The 18,097-nt window shown below is 51.1% G+C and overlaps 2 protein-coding genes across 3 annotated transcripts; one reads left to right on the plus strand and one right to left on the minus strand.

Annotated features, from left to right (window-relative positions):
- Positions 1 to 425: 425 nt before the first annotated feature.
- On the minus strand, positions 426 to 5,756 carry MAD2L1BP (MAD2L1 binding protein). Of its 2 annotated transcripts, none has more exons than XM_060111123.1 (3): positions 5,675 to 5,756; positions 4,898 to 5,157; positions 426 to 2,839 (listed from the first exon to the last, which is right to left on the minus strand). In XM_060111123.1, the coding sequence occupies exons 1-3, from the start codon at positions 5,721 to 5,723 to the stop codon at positions 2,327 to 2,329; spliced, it is 822 nt and encodes a 273-aa protein (XP_059967106.1). In that variant the 5' UTR covers positions 5,724 to 5,756; the 3' UTR covers positions 426 to 2,326. The 2 variants fall into 2 exon arrangements, with proteins under 2 accessions (XP_059967106.1, XP_059967105.1); XM_060111122.1 differs by having other exon boundaries at positions 4,871 to 5,157.
- Positions 5,757 to 10,029: 4,273 nt separating this feature from the next.
- Positions 10,030 to 17,889, plus strand: GTPBP2 (GTP binding protein 2). The gene is made up of 12 exons (XM_060111052.1): positions 10,030 to 10,244; positions 12,041 to 12,067; positions 12,354 to 12,538; positions 12,876 to 12,984; positions 13,184 to 13,381; positions 13,681 to 13,855; positions 14,015 to 14,234; positions 14,665 to 14,800; positions 14,920 to 14,978; positions 15,588 to 15,759; positions 16,213 to 16,377; positions 16,607 to 17,889. The coding sequence occupies exons 1-12, from the start codon at positions 10,059 to 10,061 to the stop codon at positions 16,781 to 16,783; spliced, it is 1,809 nt and encodes a 602-aa protein (XP_059967035.1). The 5' UTR covers positions 10,030 to 10,058; the 3' UTR covers positions 16,784 to 17,889.
- The last annotated feature ends 208 nt before the right edge of the window (positions 17,890 to 18,097 follow it).

Genomic DNA, 18,097 nt, shown 5'->3' on the forward strand with positions numbered 1-18,097 from the left:
CCACCTGTCAATGCAGGGGACACGGGTTCAATCCCTGGTCCGGGAGGATCCCACATGCCAAGGAGCCACTAAGCCCGTGCGCCACAACTACTGAGCCTGCGCTCTAGAGCCCATGAACCACAACTACTGAAGCCCGCGCACCTAGAGCCCGTGCTCCGCAACAGAGAAGGCCCCGCGATGAGAAGCCCGCACACCACAACGAGGAGTAGCCCCGCTCGCCACAACTAGAGAAAGCCTGTGCTCAGCAACGAAGACCCAATGCAGCCAAAACTGAATAAATTAATTTTTAAAAAGAGATACACAGGTGCCTCAGCAGGTTTGTTGTCAGAGGAGGAGATGGGATTTATTGATAAAATTATTAACTGATCTTTTAATTTCTGGATTCCTTTGGAGGACTCATGAAATCAGAGTGACCTGGCCCCAATGCCAACTGGACAGAGAAGTGTCTAAATTACCTGAATAATTACTTTGTTTTGATTGCCTAGACATTCTTTATGAAGGCTTTTAGAAGTAGTACTTGAGGGACCTGACTTGGCTTAATGTGTCTTACATCTCAAAACAATTTATAACTCCCTTGTTCAAAACTCTCCCTCCCTTTAGGCAGACCCCTCAGCCTGTCCCTTCCCAAGTGGGAGATATGGCCCTGCTCCTCTTCTGTAAGGTAATATCAGACACAAAACCAGCAAAGTCCAGCTGGTGGAATATGTTTCAAGTGGACACAGCACAGAAAAGATCTCAAACCTTTTGTTTGCATTGATTCCATATTTACTCCACACCAATAAATGGCAGGTTCCATGTCACGAAACACAATCTGAAGCCAGAGATGGAAGTCCTGCAGCTTTCCAATTCTACCGCCTTCAGTAGGGCAAACCCTGCTTAATTAGCTCAGAGTAAAATCAAACAGGGTGTACAGCACAGTGTAAAGCACTGAGCCTCTGGAGCCAGCTGGACTGGGTTTGAATCCAGATTTCGACACTTATACAAGTTATTCAATCTCAGGAATCCAGGTTTTCACACTTATCTTATGCAAGTTATTCAACCTGCCCAATCTCCCCAAGCGTCATCTATAAAACGGGGACTATAATATGAAGTTTTCAAGGTTATTAGATTAGATAATGTATATAAAGTGCTTAAAAACTACTATAAAATGTTAACTATTTTTATGTTTTCTTAAAATATAAAACATAAAACATTCTTCTTAAAACATAAAAAATAGTATGTATTTCCATTTACACATACACACACACACACCCCTATCTCCAACACCAGCAGGATGAGGATTCTGTCTTCAACTTGCTTCCAAGAAATAAGCAGGTGTTCTCAGGGACAAAGGGCATCAGTGCTTAGTGGTCAGGACAGCATCAAGCTGGAGAGGGTAACACTAAGGCTCAGGATGGCCAAACCAGAAATGTAGCTGAGGAAGGACAGCCACAGGCAGGAGAGCAGGGTCTGCCTGAGGACAATACTGCCAACAGTAACTGCCAGCAGCCACCATGTAACTGCAATGGAGAGGCAGGGCAGAATTCCAGAAGGGACATCTGGCCTCAGGGAAGTGAGCCTACAGGGCAGTCTTGGTGCCTTAGCCTACGGTTCAATCAGGCTTTGCAAAGACTCTCGGTTTTCTTTTCTCAGTTCCCTTCCCCCATGTGACCTCTGCTTTGGGTACACATATTCATGTGGCAAGCAAAGAACATCGGGCTAGGAGCTAGCTGATGAGGACTCCTGCCCCAGCTGATATCAAACTGTTACAGAACCCTGGCCAAGTCACTTAACTTCCCAGATTGGCCTGGGGCTGATGAAGAGAAAGAATCATTAGTAAAAAAATAATCATGGAAGCCCAAAGCATAAGAGGCCAAGGGGGAAGATAAAATACTCTAACCTCAAGCCTGGAAAGTCTCTTTAAGCTAAAAGAGTTTCAGGAAAATGTAACATATTAATCCATACACTTTATACCTAAGTTCATGAGTCATATTCACATTATGTCCCTAGTAAAAATTCTGAAAGGCCACAGCAAAAAGCAGAAAAGGGTCACCTCCACAGGGGTGTCTGTCTACGGGCCCATGTTTGCTTTCCAACTCCCAAAAGAAACACCTGACCTAGAACCCTCTGGAAAAATCAGCCTTTGATTCAAAGAGATGCTTGTTCAGTGATTATTACAGCCCTAGCCATACCATCAGCCCCCCGGGAAGTCTAAGGGAGGCAGGCAGCCAGAAGGAGAGAACCTTCCTCTCACCAGGAATTAACTAGCTCCAAGCAAGAGACGGGTGACTTGGTGCCACAGGGGGAAAGATAATTTAGCCACTGTGTTCACGATGGGAATTCCCATTCACTCATGGAAGCCCTTCAGTGTCACTGGTGCCTGGAACCAAATGTAATCCTCCCAGGCTGTAGCTGGGATGGGGGGTTGGCCACAGGACAGGGTCACAGTCAATTTGTGGCCCCGGCTGGGCACTCTGTAGTTGAGCTTAGGTCGAAACCAGTCTTCTCCACAGTCGCGGTGACCCTGTGCCATGACAATGGTGCCCATGAGTGGAGGAACCTGCAGCTCACTGAAGACATCAGCCATGAAAATGGCTCGGAAGAGGCGGCGCAAACAAACTGCTGTGCTCAGGCTCGGGTCCATGCTGTTGGGGACCAAGCGGGACAAGTCAAGCTCATAGAACTCCTTGGGACTGAGGGCATTGCCCCCAAGGAGGATCAGCACTCGTGGTACTAGTGTCCGGGCAAAGAGACCCTCCAGGTGGCTGAGGACGCTCTCCAGTTCTGCCAGAGTTTGTTGGCATTTCCTGCTGCTCACCTCGGCAGTGGCCCGAGGTTTCTTCTTCACCACTTCCTCTGCCTGTGAAGACAAAGAATGGTGACAGAGAAGTTCTGCAAGGTAGGGGAAAGCTAATGACCTTTGAAGAACCCTCTGGGATGGAGTAGACTTATGGGACTGGATTTCCAGTTCAGTGAACTGCCACAGGCAAGACACTGGGTTTTATCAGAGGGTAGTGTATCAAAAAGGAAACTATATTCTTTGTACAAAATCATAATTCTTCCACACTTAGAACAGTAAAGACAGTGTTCTGAAGCAGGAGGCATCCAGAAATTAGCAACTAAAATACTCAAGGAGATGTGGTGGCATGGCAGGTGGCAAATTTTTGCTGTGCTGAGAGTGATAACAAGACTGAGGATTATTTGGTCTAATAAATTCTGGAGTTCATCCTCCAGTTAAACATGGCAAATGGAAGGAAGGGAGGGATGGAGGGAGGAAGGGAGAAGGAAGGAGGAAGGAAGGAAGGAAGGAAAGAGGGAATGGAGGGAGACAGGAAGGGAGGGAAGGAGGGGAGAGAAAGAGGACTCCCAAGGGCAAAAAGAACTGGAAGGGACTTCCCTGGTGGCACAATGGTTAAGAATCCGCCTGCCAACGCAGGGGACACGGGTTCAAGCCCGGGCCGGGAAGATCCCACATGCCGCGGAGCAACTAAGCCTGTGTGCCACAACTACTGGGCCTGCACTCTAGAGCCCACAAGCCACAACTACTGAGACCGTGTGCCACAACTACTGAAGCCTTCATGCCTGGAGCCCGTGCTCTGCAAAAAGAGAAGCCACTGCAATGAGAAGCCCGCGCACCACAACAAAGAGCAGCCCCCACTCGCCGCAACTAGAGAAAGCCGGCGCACAGCAAGGAAGACTCAACACAGCCAAAAATAAATAAATAAATAAATTGCAAAAAAAAAAAAGAACTGGAAAATAGACAACTGTGGCCAAAGGCAACAACAAATTTTTGGAAGACAGTAAGCAGATGAAAGAGTTCGAAAGAGCTGAATACCAAATACTGACAGAGGGGACTCCCCTGAGAAGTTTGAAATGATTCACAATGCAGAAGCCCATAAAGGCCCAGGAATTGTCCACTTGAGCACCACAGAAGACAAAAGTGAACACATGGGGACTGAGGGAACACCTGTGCAAGGACCCTTAGATCACCTGACAATTTCCTCCACCCAGACAGAATGTTTTGGAAGTCCTCTTTCTCTCTTTCTTTCCTTCCTTCCTATTTCTCTCATTTAGTAGTATTTCAGATGGGAGCACAGATAAGCATGTGTTCAATTTGCCATGTTTAACTGGAAGACAACTCCAGAATCACCTTTATTAGATCAAATAATCCTCTTTCCTGTTATCACTACCATTACTTTCTCACCCAATATCCTTCAAGGTTATCAGCTAGCTCAGAGGCCCAGCCATGCACACAGAACTTTCAATGACTTATTCTTAAATATTCATCAGACACCAAATAAAAGCCTCTAACATGAAAGAGACCAAAACAAATAAATAGGAAAAGGAATCTGGAAGAAACGGAGACACTGCAAGCGACAGAGAAAAGCTTCAAAAATACAATAATTAACGTCCACAGGTAAGAGAAGTTCATACAGACAGGAAACAACAGGATGCAATTTAAAAGGAACATGTAAAAATTAAGAAAAAGCTCTTAAGACTATGACTGCCAAAAAAGAAAAAAAATTGATGTAAGTGTTAGAATATAAACTCAAGGAAGTTTATATAAATATAAATTTATATTTATATAAACATAATATAAACCCACAGAAAATATAACATAGAAACAAAGAGATGAGGATATGGACAGAAAAGACACTAAAATTAAAGGATCAGTTCATGAAGTCCAAATGCAACACACAATAGGAGTTTCAGAAAAAGAAAACAAGAGGAAAAGCAGGAAGGATTAGACTATCAAGACTAGAGTGGGTAGAAGGGGACAGAAGCCATAGGGCTGAAACATCCCTTACAGCTGCTTAGGCTGACAGGTCTGAAGATTCCTTAGACGCCGTTTTTACCTGCCCACCAACTAATAGCCACAAAGTCTCCCCACCAATTTTCTCCCAGAGCCTGTGACCACCTGGGGAGGTTTTCGGTAGAAGTGCTTAAGCTGTTCGTAGGGCAGAGGGAGTTGCTGGCGTTGGTACATGATATGCTTCAGAAGTTCACAAGTAAACCGACAGCACCCTTCCTGGCTGACCGGCCCGGGAAACACCACTGGCACCACGCAGTCTCTGGGGCGAAGGGGCTCCGAAGGGTTGGGAGGTTCCTGGAGGGAGGTGGTCTCAAGTTCTATCTGGGGGTCGTGGGTTTCCTCCGACTTCTCACACCACTCCAAATCTGGTAGGTGCACAGGGGGACAAGAGAGAAAAATGAAAAACTTAAAAGGCCAAAGCCAGTCTTCTCATTCCCTTGTGGCGACATCGGCCACCACTGCGGAGGCGACACCCCGACACATGCAGATTCCCTCCCAAAACTCCCCTGTGGGCGGTGGCGCGGAGGTTCCGGATCCCAGTTGCCTAAGGTGAAGTAACGGCGGAATTTGTGGGGAACGGGTGGAGGATTTCGGAGGCAGCGACTGGGGCTCTGCTCAGAAAGTGGAGGCCCTGATCTGGGAAAACGAGTTGAGCGAAAGTGTAGTCAAGCAGGGCCCAGAACCCGTCGCGAAAAGCGGGGTGAACCAATGGAGTCCAGGGCCTTGGGGCGATGGAGTCAACGGGCCGAGTCAGAACTGGGAGGGACGCCGGGAAATGGGGACAAGGAAGACGGGCCAGAGAAGGGGCCAGGGGCTAAGTGACTGGAGGGAGCAGCGGTAGGGAAGAAACAGACTCCTCGAGCTCCGGATCCCACGCCTTACCACAGACTGCGGACAGGGACTGCACTTCCAGCTCTGGGGCCGCCATCATAACCTCCTCCCCACTCTCCGGGCGGTTTGAATAGTTGCCCCGCGCAGCCTCATGGGAAACCCGCGCCTCCACTTCCGGTTCCGTTGCCCGAAAGTGGGCGGGGCGCCGCGTCAGTGTGGCGGAGGCTGGGCTGGTTGGGGAATTCAGCTCTGCGGTCTCCTACTTAACACCGTCCGGCAAGTCTGCTGAGCCCTTCTCCCACAGGGTAACCACGGGTTCTCAGCCACTTAGCGCTGCCTTCCAAAGGACACCCGCCCGCATGCATCCGTTCTCTCCTGCGTTCCCTATTCGCTGCGCACCTACTTCGTGCCAGGCCCTGTCCTAGGTGCTGGAGACTCTGCAGCGAAGAAGCCAGAGGCAGGCGCTGTCCGCAAAGGGTTCAATGCCTAATAGATTCAATGCAATGTGATGAATTATATAGTAAGGCATACATGGGCAGCGGACGCGAAGAACAGGAGCGCCTAACCTAGAGGGGGTGGGAGTGAGGAGTGGTCCCGGAGGAAACTGTGACCTGTAGGATGAGTAAAGGTAAAGAGGAGGGTCTGGTGGTCCTGGAGACTGTTAGAAAGAAACAACCCCCAAACGGATTCACTTGTGCTAAATCTCACCAAGACTCATTTCCTAACCTAGTAGCAGTTTCAGCTTCTCCTGGAGTGGAATTTTAAACTAACCAGTCTGGAATTTCCTAGTCAGCGCTAGTGAGGTAATCTGCAAGATAAGTCCCCCAACATTCCCCCTAATCCTTTCTTTCCTTTTGCTTATAACCTCCTTATCCTGCCCCCCCTTTCTATAAAAGTCTTGCATTTTGAACAGCCCCTCAGAGTGCCTTTGTATTTACTAGATGGGATGCTGCCTGATTCATGAACTGTTAAATAAAGCCAATTAGATCTTCAAATCTTCAGTTGAACTTTGTTTTTTAACAAGAACTTGAGATACAAGAGCATCCTCTATTAAAGGAATAAAAAGAGTTCAGCTTATGAAGAGTTAAGGCTGTGATGGACAAACAGGAGCCAGATCATGGAAAGGCTTTATAAGCCACGTTAAAGCGTTTGAACTTGATCCCGTAGGGGGGGTGGGGGAACCTTTGAAAGATTTAAGTAGGGGAGTGGCATAATTACATTTACATGTTATAAATTTAATCTCTACACTGGGTCTAGATTACATACAGGATAAAGGAGGAGGCAGGGATACCAGTTAGAGCTAGCAACTGGAATTACCCAACTATTGGCGTGGCCAAAAAGTTCGTTCGGGTTTTCCATAACATCTTATAGAAAAGGTGGTGAAAGAGGCCTGAACTAGGGTAGTCACAGTGGGGTGGAGAGAACTGGGTGAACCCTAGAGATATTTAGGAGGTCTAATGAGCATGGTGGTTGAGCCCAGGAAGAGGAGGAGGGGTAGAGAGAGACTGTCAAGAAGAAAAGCAGGTTTTTTACTTCAGCAACTCTTTGACCAGTTGTGCCATTCAGCGAAGGAGGGAACACCAGAGGAGGACCAGCTTTACCGGGGTATAGGTAAGGAGAAAAGATGAGTTCAGTTTTTTATAGGTTTGCTGTTCCATTGGACAGTGAAGAGATATTTAGGAACACCATTAGGAATAGAAATATGTATTTGAGAGTCATCAGCATGGGAGTGGATAAGATCACCCAGGGAGTGCATAGAATGAAAATGAGCAAGGATCCTGAAGACACTAATGTTTAGGGGATGAGCAGAAAGAGAAAGAGAATCTGTGGAGGAGACTGAGGAGTAGCCAGAGAAGCAGAAAGAAAAATAGACAAGTATTAGGTGATAGAGGCCAAGAAAAAGGTGTGTTTCAGGAAGCAGGGACCAGAGATCAAAACATACCATAAAAGTATAATGATTAAAATACTGTGGTGTTGGCTCAGGAATAAACAGATAATAAAACAGAAGACAGTCCAGAAACAGATCAATGTATATGTAGATCTTAGTATATGATGAGGGTGACTTCTCAAAGCAAATAACTTGAAACAACTCCCTATCCATTCAGGAGGGGAAAAAAATCAAGTTAGTTCCTATTACACATCCTACATAAAGATACATTCCAAATCGATTAAACATCTACTGGAGAATAATCCATAATTTAGGAGTGGGGTTGGCTTAGACATGACACAAAACCAAGAAAATATAAAGGGAAATATTGCTAAGTCTAACTTTAAAACGTATGTAAATGTACTATACACAAAGAATGAATGACTAATAATTACATACCAGGAAAAAAGTCTGTATGTATACATCCATTATTTACCTCACAGACAACCATATCATAAACACCTCATAAGCAACCCCTCCAGGAAACTAGACACATATAACACCTTCCATCTCCCAGGATCCTGATCTCCTCCTGGACAGACATCCCTGTTCAGCCTACTCCTCTGCCAGCCTTCACTCCTGTCTGTGGTAAACCAGGTTGTTTAAGAATGGATATCAGAATGGGTTATCCCTTCCCATCTTTTAAAATTTCTCCACTTAGGAGACAAGGGAATTGGAAAGAATGAAGTGAAATTGTGTGTGTTGGGGTGTTTGAAAGATCTATGATGATGAGAGGACAAGTGTTATCAGGCGAGTGCAGCAGGCCCTGGTTATCAACAGCCCCCAGAGCTGGTGGTGGTGATAATGTTGGGGGAATAGTCTTAGCTCTCGCTTCCAATCCCCAACCTTCTTGAGATCTCTCACTCAGCCCCTAAGTAGCAGCTTCCCTAGTTGGGTTGTGTCCCTGGCTACGGTTGACCGCTGCAGCAAAACCTTCCTTTAGCTGAACAGCGTTGAGAAGTCACATGTGCTTTCAACCACTGAAGACCACATAATTGGCCAGGTCTGCTAGGCCCTTGTGCAGATTTTGGTCCTTCTGCTCTCACCGGTTTGGGGAGCTATGCCATGTGGACAGCAACTACGTGATCAGTAACTCGCCTTTCTCCTTGTGGTCTTGGGGGGAAGCCATGGACTCCACCAAGTCTGAACCCCTGAAAGGATCACCAGAGGTAAGCCACTGTTGCTTCTTCTAGTTTTCCAAGGAAAACTGAGGTCTGGCGGGAGAGGCTGTTTTATTTCTGGGCCGTGTATGAGGATCTCGCTGTTTGTGAAGAGAGCGGAAGTGGACATACAATGGGTGAGTGGTGCCTACGAGACAGCCACGGGGCTGGGAATTGAACTCTGGCATCCTGACTCCCAGGTCAGCAACACTAACTGCTTCTCCACTCTAACTTTCTAGTGTCTCGTACACTGGTTTATGTCACTGAATGTGTTTACTCTTTGCTGACTGCAAGAGCCCTAAAGAGCAAGAGAGACGACAGCTTGGCAAGAAAGTCAGAAGTCAGCAATCCCCTGGGCCCTTGGCCAAGTTTCTATTCCAGGCAACTTCTCCCTCCCTCGCCTTGGTTGACGTAACCTGAGCCCCAGCCCCGCCCCAAGTAGGGGCCAGGCCCCGCCTACAGCCCTGGCGGTTTTAAAGCCAAACTCGGTTCTCCCGGATTGGTTCCGCTTCAAAACAAAGGGGAGGGGTAATACTCGCTGCGGGCCCTCGCTGCAAGGCTGGTTTATGGGCTCGGGCCTCGTGTCGGGGCCACCGCGGTATCTCGGGCTGCTAAAACCAGCCCGCGGAGGGTGCCAGCCTGGTAATAAACCAGTGACTACTGTGTAGTAAAGGTGGCATAATCATCGTAAAAATAAAAGCCGTAATTAGGCTAACCACCATCCGCCTCCGTCCTGGCATTGGTCCTGACTCACCCAAACGGCACCCCGGCCGTCGAGGGAGAAACTGAGGCACGGGCGGAGCCAGTAGGCTGGAGGGACAAGTCGCCCTGAGTTCTGCAGCTCTCCAATCCAAAACCCGTTGTCTTGGGTCGCGGTAAGGGTCTAAACCCAGAAGCGCCTACAAAATTTGATTCTGATATAAGCCCCCCGCCTCTGATGACTGCCCCACCACCAGGCCCCAGGAAAAGACCCGCTCAGCGCTTGGAGACTGGGAACCAGACTACAGCTCCCTTAGGCCTTTGCGGGCAAAGGCGCGCTCCTTGCCTACGCCCCGAAGCCACCAGCGGCTCCTTGCGCCGCGATGCCGCCTGGGAGTTGTAGGGCGGCGGCGAACTCTTTCCAGGGAGCTCGCAGGCTTGGGGACTCTATATCCCTTGGTGCCCTGCGGCTGTTTCTGACGCGACCCGGTGGCCAGGGAAGGTGGAGGCGTGGCCTGCGCAGGGCCCCACCCAGCCCTCCTCTGGCTGGCTCGACTCGGCCGTGGCAGTAGGCGCGGCGGTGGCGGCGGCGGCAGCGGCAGCGGCGGCGGGGGGGAGGGGCCGGGCGGGGGGCTGGCGGCAGCGGCGGATGGACTCGCGGGTATCGGAGCTGTTCGGCGGCTGCTGCCGGCCCGGAGGGGGCCCGGCCGTGGGCGGAACCCTCAAGGCTAGGGGCGCCGGCGGCAGCAGCAGCTGCGGTGGCCCGAAGGGGAAGAAGAAGAACGGAAGGAACAGAGGGAGCAAAGCCAACAACCCCCCGTACCTGCCCCCCGAGGTAAGCAGCTGAGAAGTGGCGGGGTGAGAGGAAACCACTCCTTCCGGTCCCAGGACTCCAGGAAGGCGGGTCAGAGAGAATTAGTACCCCCTTCCGGTGTCAAGACCCCCAGGAGAGGAGAACCCTTCTTTCCGGTCCTAGGACCCTAGGGAGGACGGACAGAGAGACTGGGCCTCCCCCTCCTGTGTTAGGACCCCAGGGAGGAAGAGTAGGGAGGAGGGAATCTCCCCATTCTGATCTAGGTAACTCCAGAAGTGGGGAAAGGGGATCCCACCTGCATCCCTTTGGGAAGAGCAGAGTAAAGTGCCCCGGTCCCCTCCCTTATGCAACAGGAGAAGGGAGACTGCATCCTGGGATGAGGAGTTAGAGTTTTCTGAACTTGTTCCACAGGGAGGAGGGGAGTACCCGGGAAAAGAGCAATATGTTACACACACACACACACACACACACACACACACGCACACGCACGCACGCACGCGCGCGCGCGCGCGCGCGTCAGGCTTAGTCCTCCCGCCCTTTCCCTGTGCAGACAATAACTGCTACTTTGTCCCTCTTAGAAAAGGAGGACCCAGGGGAAGAGCCTCATCAAATGGTTATAAAACTTTAGCATGTATGAGAGCCACCTGGATTGCTGCTCCACTCCTAGAATTTCTGATTCAGTAGGTCAAAGGTGGCCCTGATAGTCTGCATTTCTTATAAGTTCCCAGGTGATATGAATGCTACTGGTCCTGGGACCACACTTTGATAACCATTAGCCTAGACCATTATCTTGTACCACTTTTTGAAACCATCCTAATTCTTCATCTCCAGCAAAATGATAAAAAGGAAGGTCTTTACTGATGGGAAAAGATCTCCTTTATACTCCATGAGGTGGAGATTATGGGTGAAGACCTGTAAGAGCCTGGGAGTCAAAGGGCCTTGAAGGGATGGAATGATGACAGGAAGGGGAAAAGAAAAATAAAATGGTCAGGGAGGAGGAGTGCAGAAATGCAGGACAGGCAGAACAGGCAAATCTCATATCCTTTTGTACCCGAGAGGGGCAGGCTCAGGCAACAGGATCCTTTTGTGTTGGGTCACCTGTTATAGGGAAGAGGAGGAGATTGTGGGATGGACTCAAGATTTCACCTCAACTGAGGCATGAGAGTTAGGGAACAGGAGGGGAAAAGCCACAGTGAGTCTAGTTTGTGGCATCTGTCTCCTTCATTATATTTTGAGTTTCTTCTCTTCATCTCAACCCCAACTTTGGAGCCCTGCTGCTCTTTCACCTGGACTCCTTTCTTATCAGGCTTGTAGTGACCAGTGCTGAGCTCACCCTTTGGCCGTGTTCCAGAACCTCTTGCAACCTCTTATTCTTGATGTCATCAGCTGAGAGGGGCGGGCAGGAAGGAAATGGTGTCTCTCAGATGAGTGGCAAAGAATGGCCTCAGCAGCCTGGACACGGAGAAGACATAGACTTGTGGGGACAACAGTTTGAGGCCCTAGGGGGAAGGGAGGGGGAGAATTTTGCATCCAGGAAGAGCGTGTTGCTAGTGATCAAAAAAAGGAGGGAATCCGGGTTCTGTTCCTGGCTTAGATGGGTGACTGACTGTGTTCTCAGAGGCCTTTCCTTCAGAGAGGTCACACTGGGACTGAGTATAGGGCTGGTCTGCCATGACCTTTGACAGACACCTGCCTAAGCAGGTGCAGCTGAGGCTTCCTTCTCTCTTAAGTTAGCTGCCTGGACCCCAGTGGGAATCAAGGGGAAGTAGGGGTTAGGTCTGGACAGTGTGTGGTAACTGCTCCCTGTTTCTTTTCAGGCTGAAGATGGAAACATCGAATATAAAGTGAGTCTTAGGTTGGGGAGGGTCAGGTTGTCCTTGCTGGTGTGGGATGATTTCTTTGAGATCCTTCTAACTTCATAATCTGTAGTAATTTAAAGATGTGGTTCAGGGTAAGGGCTCTGTACCTCATTCTGTTGGAAGAGGACTCACTGTTAGAGGAGGTCAGGGATGAGGGTAGTTAAGAGGGAAGGGAAGGTCCTGGTCCTTTCGGCAGGACAGATGGGGAGCATGTGGGTTCAGGAGGAGCATCTCTGACTTTACCTTCTCATGATACCTCACCTTCCCTAAGCTGAAGCTGGTGAATCCATCCCAGTATCGTTTTGAGCACCTGGTGACACAGATGAAGTGGCGGCTCCAGGAGGGCCGCGGTGAGGCTGTCTACCAGATTGGAGTGGAAGACAATGGGCTGCTGGTGGGGCTGGCTGAGGAGGAGATGCGGGCCTCCCTTAAGACCCTGCACCGGATGGCGGAGAAGTATGCTCCCCCTTCCCCTTGGTTCTCCTTTCCCTAAATCTGGACCCACGCATGCCCAGTCACCTAAGGCCTGCCTCCTCTTGACAAAGGGCTGAAGTGGAGAGGGTTAGTTTTCTGGGATCCTCTGCATTGGATCCAGGCTTTTTTGCTCCTTTACTTAAGGTTTGTTTGTGTAACGGGAGCTGTGGATGTGGGATAGACTGGAGGGTGGGTAGGAAGTGAAGAAAGGTGTTGGGAGCTCTGTGGGAGGTATGAGAAGGCCATTGGTCCAGAGCAGGGATGGAAGGGGGAGGGGGAGTACAGGTGAGATGTGGCAGCTGTAGCCTTGCTGTGACAGGGTCGGGGCAGACATCACTGTTCTCCGGGAGCGAGAAGTGGACTATGATAGTGACATGCCCCGGAAGATCACCGAGGTGCTGGTACGAAAGGTCCCTGACAACCAACAGGTGGGCCCACACCCTTCCCTGCCTCTCACGCCCATGCTCCCTGGGAGGACCCCGTGGTGGCAGACTCTCCTCTGGCCTGGGACCCTGTGGGGGTCCAGTTCATCGTTCGGTCCCCAGAGAGTGCCACTGCCTTTGACCTTAACTCTCAGTGGAGAGAGGTTAAGGGTCGGAGCCCTGACCTCTGACAATTCATCCACAGTTCCTGGACCTCCGTGTGGCTGTCCTGGGGAATGTGGACTCAGGGAAGTCGACTCTGCTTGGAGTCCTGACCCAAGGAGAGCTGGACAATGGGCGGGGCCGGGCTCGGCTGAACCTTTTCCGCCACCTGCATGAGATTCAGTCCGGCCGAACCTCCAGCATCAGCTTCGAGATCCTGGGCTTTAACAGCAAGGGAGAGGTGCATGCCATCAATGGGACCCAGTGGGACCAGACTCTAAGGATGGGATGGTAGTGGTGAAAGACAGAGTCTGAGGTCAGAGTGTGGAGACTTTCTGGAATAGTGTAGACGAAGGCCCTGAGGGCACTGAACCAGCTCTGACCTCCTTAGAAAACAAATGGGGAATCAACTGAACTAAATCGGAAGTGGGGCTCAGGGTTAAGAGGCAGGGTCACCCAGGGACTGGTTTAGGTCCTGGCAACTCTTGAAGGGTTGGGGAGGCTGGCAGGGGGCACTGAGAGCCCTGGGCTCTGGGCCAGGTGGTGAATTACAGTGACTCACGGACGGCAGAAGAGATCTGTGAGAGCAGCTCCAAGATGATCACCTTCATCGACCTGGCAGGCCACCACAAGTACCTGCACACCACCATCTTCGGCCTCACCTCCTACTGCCCTGACTGTGCCCTGCTCCTCGTCAGTGCTAACACTGGGATTGGTACGAGGCATCAGGGCAGGGATGGGGCTGGAGGGGGGTGCTGACTCTCCTACCCTGGGCCTCCTTAAATCTGGGAGCCAGACCAACTCCCCTCTTGCTCTCTCCTCCTTCCCTCATTCTAACTCTTCTCTTTGCTGCCTGCCTGCCTTCTCTGAGCAGCCGGCACCACAAGGGAACATCTGGGGCTGGCACTGGCCCTGAAAGTGCCCTTCTTCATCGTGGTCAGCAAGGTGGACCTGTGTGCCAAGACCACAGTGGAGAGGACGGTACGCCAGCTAGAGCGGGTCCTCAAGCAGCCTGGCTGCCACAAGGTCCCCATGCTGGTCACCTCTGAGGACGATGCCGTCACTGCTGCCCAGCAGTTTGCCCAGTCCCCCAAGTAAGCCTTTCTCACTCCAGAGCCCTAATCCACAGGGATGGCTCCACAGGGCCCCAGAGCATGGGGTACCCCTCCCCCTAGGGCCAGACCAGTTCTGGTTCAGTTCTGTGGTTTTTCAGGTTGGGATTGTAGGAGGGAGTCTTTGCTGAAGGCTGGACCCTTCCCCCAAGCCAGCTTTGCTGACGCCTGGGACCCTGGAGACGAAGTGCTGTGCCAGGCATTTCCATCTCCCTGGGCTCTGGGATGGGCCTCACGTGCCACACTCCATGGCTCACAGAGAGAGGGCCCCAAGCTCCTGAGAACCTTAGCAGACAACAGAGAGGAGCCCCTCGCCACTCCAAGAGAAGCTCACCTTTCCATGTATAGTGCTCCAGCCTCTGCTTCCTGTTGGAACTTTCCTCATCTGCCCATTCCGTGCCTCCCCCTACAGCGTCACCCCCATCTTCACACTGTCCAGCGTGTCTGGAGAGAGTCTGGACCTGCTCAAAGTCTTTCTGAATATTCTGCCGCCACTCACCAACAGCAAAGAGCAGGAGGAACTCATGCAGCAGCTGACGGAGTTCCAGGTAACTGGCCATCTGAATGGGCAGTGAGCTGGGGATCTGGGAGGGACCAGTTCCAAGCCCCGAGTCTGTTTAGAGATTTTGGACCTGCCAGCTCTTGATAGAATCTTCTTTGGCTTCAGGTGGATGAAATCTACACAGTACCAGAGGTGGGGACAGTTGTTGGAGGGACACTTTCCAGGTGAATTGCCTTTCTTGCTACCCACCCTACTCAGCCCTGACATACCCAAACTCTGGAAGACATCATAGCCCAAAAGAGACCCTGGAGTTGAACAGAGCCCATCTAAAGGATGTGCTTGTTTGTAAATTAGGCTTTCACCATCAGAGGAGCTGGAGAAAGCTTGTGTATTGGCTTATAAGGGAAGAAACAGTATTGCTGCTTATTAGGACTCTCCTGGCCCCTGGGGGAGAGGTGTGGGTCTTGGCCCCAGGAAGAAAACTAGAGTGCATCAACTGACTTCATCTCCAACTAGGGAAATGAGAGATCCCTTAATACTCTTTCCAAAGCAGAGGATGAAACCCAAGGGGATAATTGCTCTTTCAGGGATCAAGTGCTCAGTGTCAAATCAACAGGTACCTGTCTGCCAGCGTCACTGCCAGCCTTTCCTGGTGTTAGCCTTCAGTCTGAATTCTGGACTGGGGCAAGGCAGTCATCTTCCCTACCTTCCAGTCGGAATTTAGGGTCTCTTTCTCCCACCCGAGGGACTCAATCTTAGAAGGGAAGGACCTAGTAGAGAAGCAGGTAGGGGGGCTTAGGCTGACGCTGTGCCACCTGCCCTGTGGGCTGCAGTGGGATTTGCCGTGAGGGGGACCAGCTGGTGGTGGGCCCCACGGACGATGGCTGCTTCCTGGAGCTGAGAGTATGCAGCATCCAACGCAACCGCTCTGCCTGTCGTGTGCTGCGAGCTGGTCAGGCCGCTACGCTGGCCCTCGGGGACTTTGACCGAGCACTCCTTCGCAAGGTGAGGTGGGAGGGTGGGTTGGAGAGAGAACACAAAGAGAAATGCCTGGGAGGCTGGCTCCTTGAATGAGAAGCATCTGTCTAAGGTGCTTCAGGGGAACTTGAAGAGAACCTAGTCCCTAACCCAAGAAGCTGGTTACACAGATTGTCCGTGTATGAAAAAGGCTTAGGGTACTCGTAAAGCACAGATCACTAAATGTGAATTACTGTGATGCAACCCGAATGTCCAGGACTCTGAAAGTACTAAGCGTTAGAAGGGTTAGAGGACATGAAAGGGGGGTAAGGAAGGGTTCCCTCAGAAAGAAGAGTTTTCCGTATTGTCTTCTGAGGTCTTTGTGTTGGAAGTCCTGGAGGAGGAGGAAGTTGAGGAGCTGTAAGGGGTGTGAGGGTGGCCGGGGAGGAGAGGCTAATGTGAGGTCTGCCCTTCCTGGGTCTGGGGGCTGTGCCTCCCCAGGGCATGGTGATGGTGAGCCCAGAGATGAATCCCACCATCTGCTCAGTGTTCGAGGCAGAGATAGTCCTGCTGTTCCACGCCACCACCTTCCGGCGAGGCTTCCAGGTGACAGTGCACGTGGGCAACGTACGTCAGACAGCAGTGGTGGAAAAGATCCATGCCAAGGTGAGAGGGACCCAGCCATGCCCCTGTTTTCCCAGGGAAAAGTCAGAATTCTGCTTCCAGAAAGGAGGAAAGCCTGTCCCCAGATTCGTAGAGAGCTCCCTTATCCCACAAAGGGGACAAAGCCCCACTTGGGGTGGGCAGACACCTGCTAGGCCCCCGAGGGTGGAGAGCCAAGGCTGGTAGAGACAGGAGGTGCTTTCCAGGGCCAGTGACCATGTATCTGCTGCAGGACAAGCTGCGGACAGGGGAGAAGGCAGTGGTACGTTTCCGCTTCCTGAAACACCCGGAGTACCTGAAGGTGGGCGCCAAGCTGCTGTTCCGGGAGGGTGTCACCAAGGGCATCGGCCATGTCACCGATGTGCAAGCCATTGCAGCGGGAGAGGCCCAGGCCAACATGGGCTTCTGAACTCCTCCAGGCAGGCACAGCTCTACTGCTGTCCCTACAGTACATAAGGTGACTTCCGGCCATGCTGTCTCCTGTTGGCAGCTCTGCGTGTTAGTAGGCTGGGGAGTGAGGGGTGATCTCTACTGCTTGCTCCCTGCCACCTTTTCTGGAGAGATGCCAAGCTTGGTGTGAGCAGGGAGGGGCAGTCCTGAGGGAGAGGACAGGAGAATTCAGGGCAGTGCTCAGCAGCTGTGTGTCCGCCTGGTTGGCTCATCAAGCCTGGCATCCCTAACGGCCTGTCTACCGGAGGGAGCTGACCACCGCCACATTGGCCCCACTGTCAGGACTGGGCGTGATTCGCCGGTGTGGTCCCTGCACATCAGGAATTGTCACAACAACTGGGAGTGGTCCTCGAAAGCACTCCTTTTTGTATACCTCTTCTCAAGGCCATGTAAGTTGCCCATCTCTACTTGACTGTGGACAAAAGACATCTGCTCCTGGCCATCTGGTGGCCCAAGGTCTGAAGAAATGGCACAGGGACAGTGAATGGCAGTGCTCCCGCCCTGTGCTGAGACATGAGGTCTGCTCTTCAGCTTTGTCTCCCTTCCCTTCTTCACTCAAGGGCCACGTCCCCAGTTCCTCCTCTCAAAGGCCCCACAGGTGCTATTTGTTGTGCTGGCCCAGGTGTGGGGCCGCCAAGCTAAGACTTGGCGTACTGAAGGTCAGCTGCATGTCAATCAGTCTTGTCCCCTCCTCTGCAGTGATCTGCTAGTTTTAATGCTGGATCAAACAGGTTGTTTTGCCACAGTCCCCAGACTGGTGGCTGGGGACCTGACTCACAGCTCCCCATCCTGCCCCCGTGTAAGTCCTCTCGTTTTAGTAATTTGTAGTGATCATCCCTTTCCCACTGTTGCAGGGAACCTGGAGGAAAGGGAAAGATGTTGCCATACTTCCTATTCTTTAGAGCATGGATTCCCTCTTTCCCTTTGTTAGTGTCCTGGGTTCCCATGGACTCAGGGATTTGGTTGAGGTTTCTCTGCATATATATATACATATATATATATATATATATATATATATTTAAATACACATATATATATTGTACAGAATAAAAATGTTTTATTGAACACACTGTGCTTATGCTTAAGACCCAGGCGCATCTTCCAGAGCTGGATTCCTCTCCAGGATCAGAGACGAGTGAAACCCTTGCACTGCTGAGCCGTGAATGGGGGAAGAACCCATTTGGTATCTCATTCACCCTGCTTCCTTTCCTCTACCCCACTTGGCGATCAGTATTCCAGTGCTGTGACTCAAGTATTCTGGCCTGTTTTGAGT

This window comes from Mesoplodon densirostris, chromosome 10 (assembly GCF_025265405.1).
Source record: "Mesoplodon densirostris isolate mMesDen1 chromosome 10, mMesDen1 primary haplotype, whole genome shotgun sequence".
In the NCBI taxonomy this organism is placed as follows: domain Eukaryota; kingdom Metazoa; phylum Chordata; class Mammalia; order Artiodactyla; family Ziphiidae; genus Mesoplodon; species Mesoplodon densirostris.

Bases quoted from the DNA above. Each gene is read 5' to 3' on its own strand.
- MAD2L1BP (XM_060111122.1), bottom strand. From the start codon at position 5,723: ATGATGGCGGCCCCAGAGCTGGAAGTGCAGTCCCTGTCCGCAGTCTGT. The intron at 5,158-5,674 runs GTAAGGCGTGGG...TGCACCTACCAG, and splicing joins GTCCCTGTCCGCAGTCTGTG to ATTTGGAGTGGTGTGAGAAG. The intron at 2,840-4,870 runs GTGGGGAGACTT...TTGTCTTCACAG, and splicing joins CAGGCTCTGGGAGAAAATTG to GCAGAGGAAGTGGTGAAGAA.
- GTPBP2 (XM_060111052.1), top strand. From the start codon at position 10,059: ATGGACTCGCGGGTATCGGAGCTGTTCGGCGGCTGCTGCCGGCCCGGA. The intron at 12,539-12,875 runs GTATGCTCCCCC...TTGCTGTGACAG, and splicing joins CTGCACCGGATGGCGGAGAA to GGTCGGGGCAGACATCACTG. The intron at 16,378-16,606 runs GTGAGAGGGACC...TATCTGCTGCAG, and splicing joins TGGAAAAGATCCATGCCAAG to GACAAGCTGCGGACAGGGGA.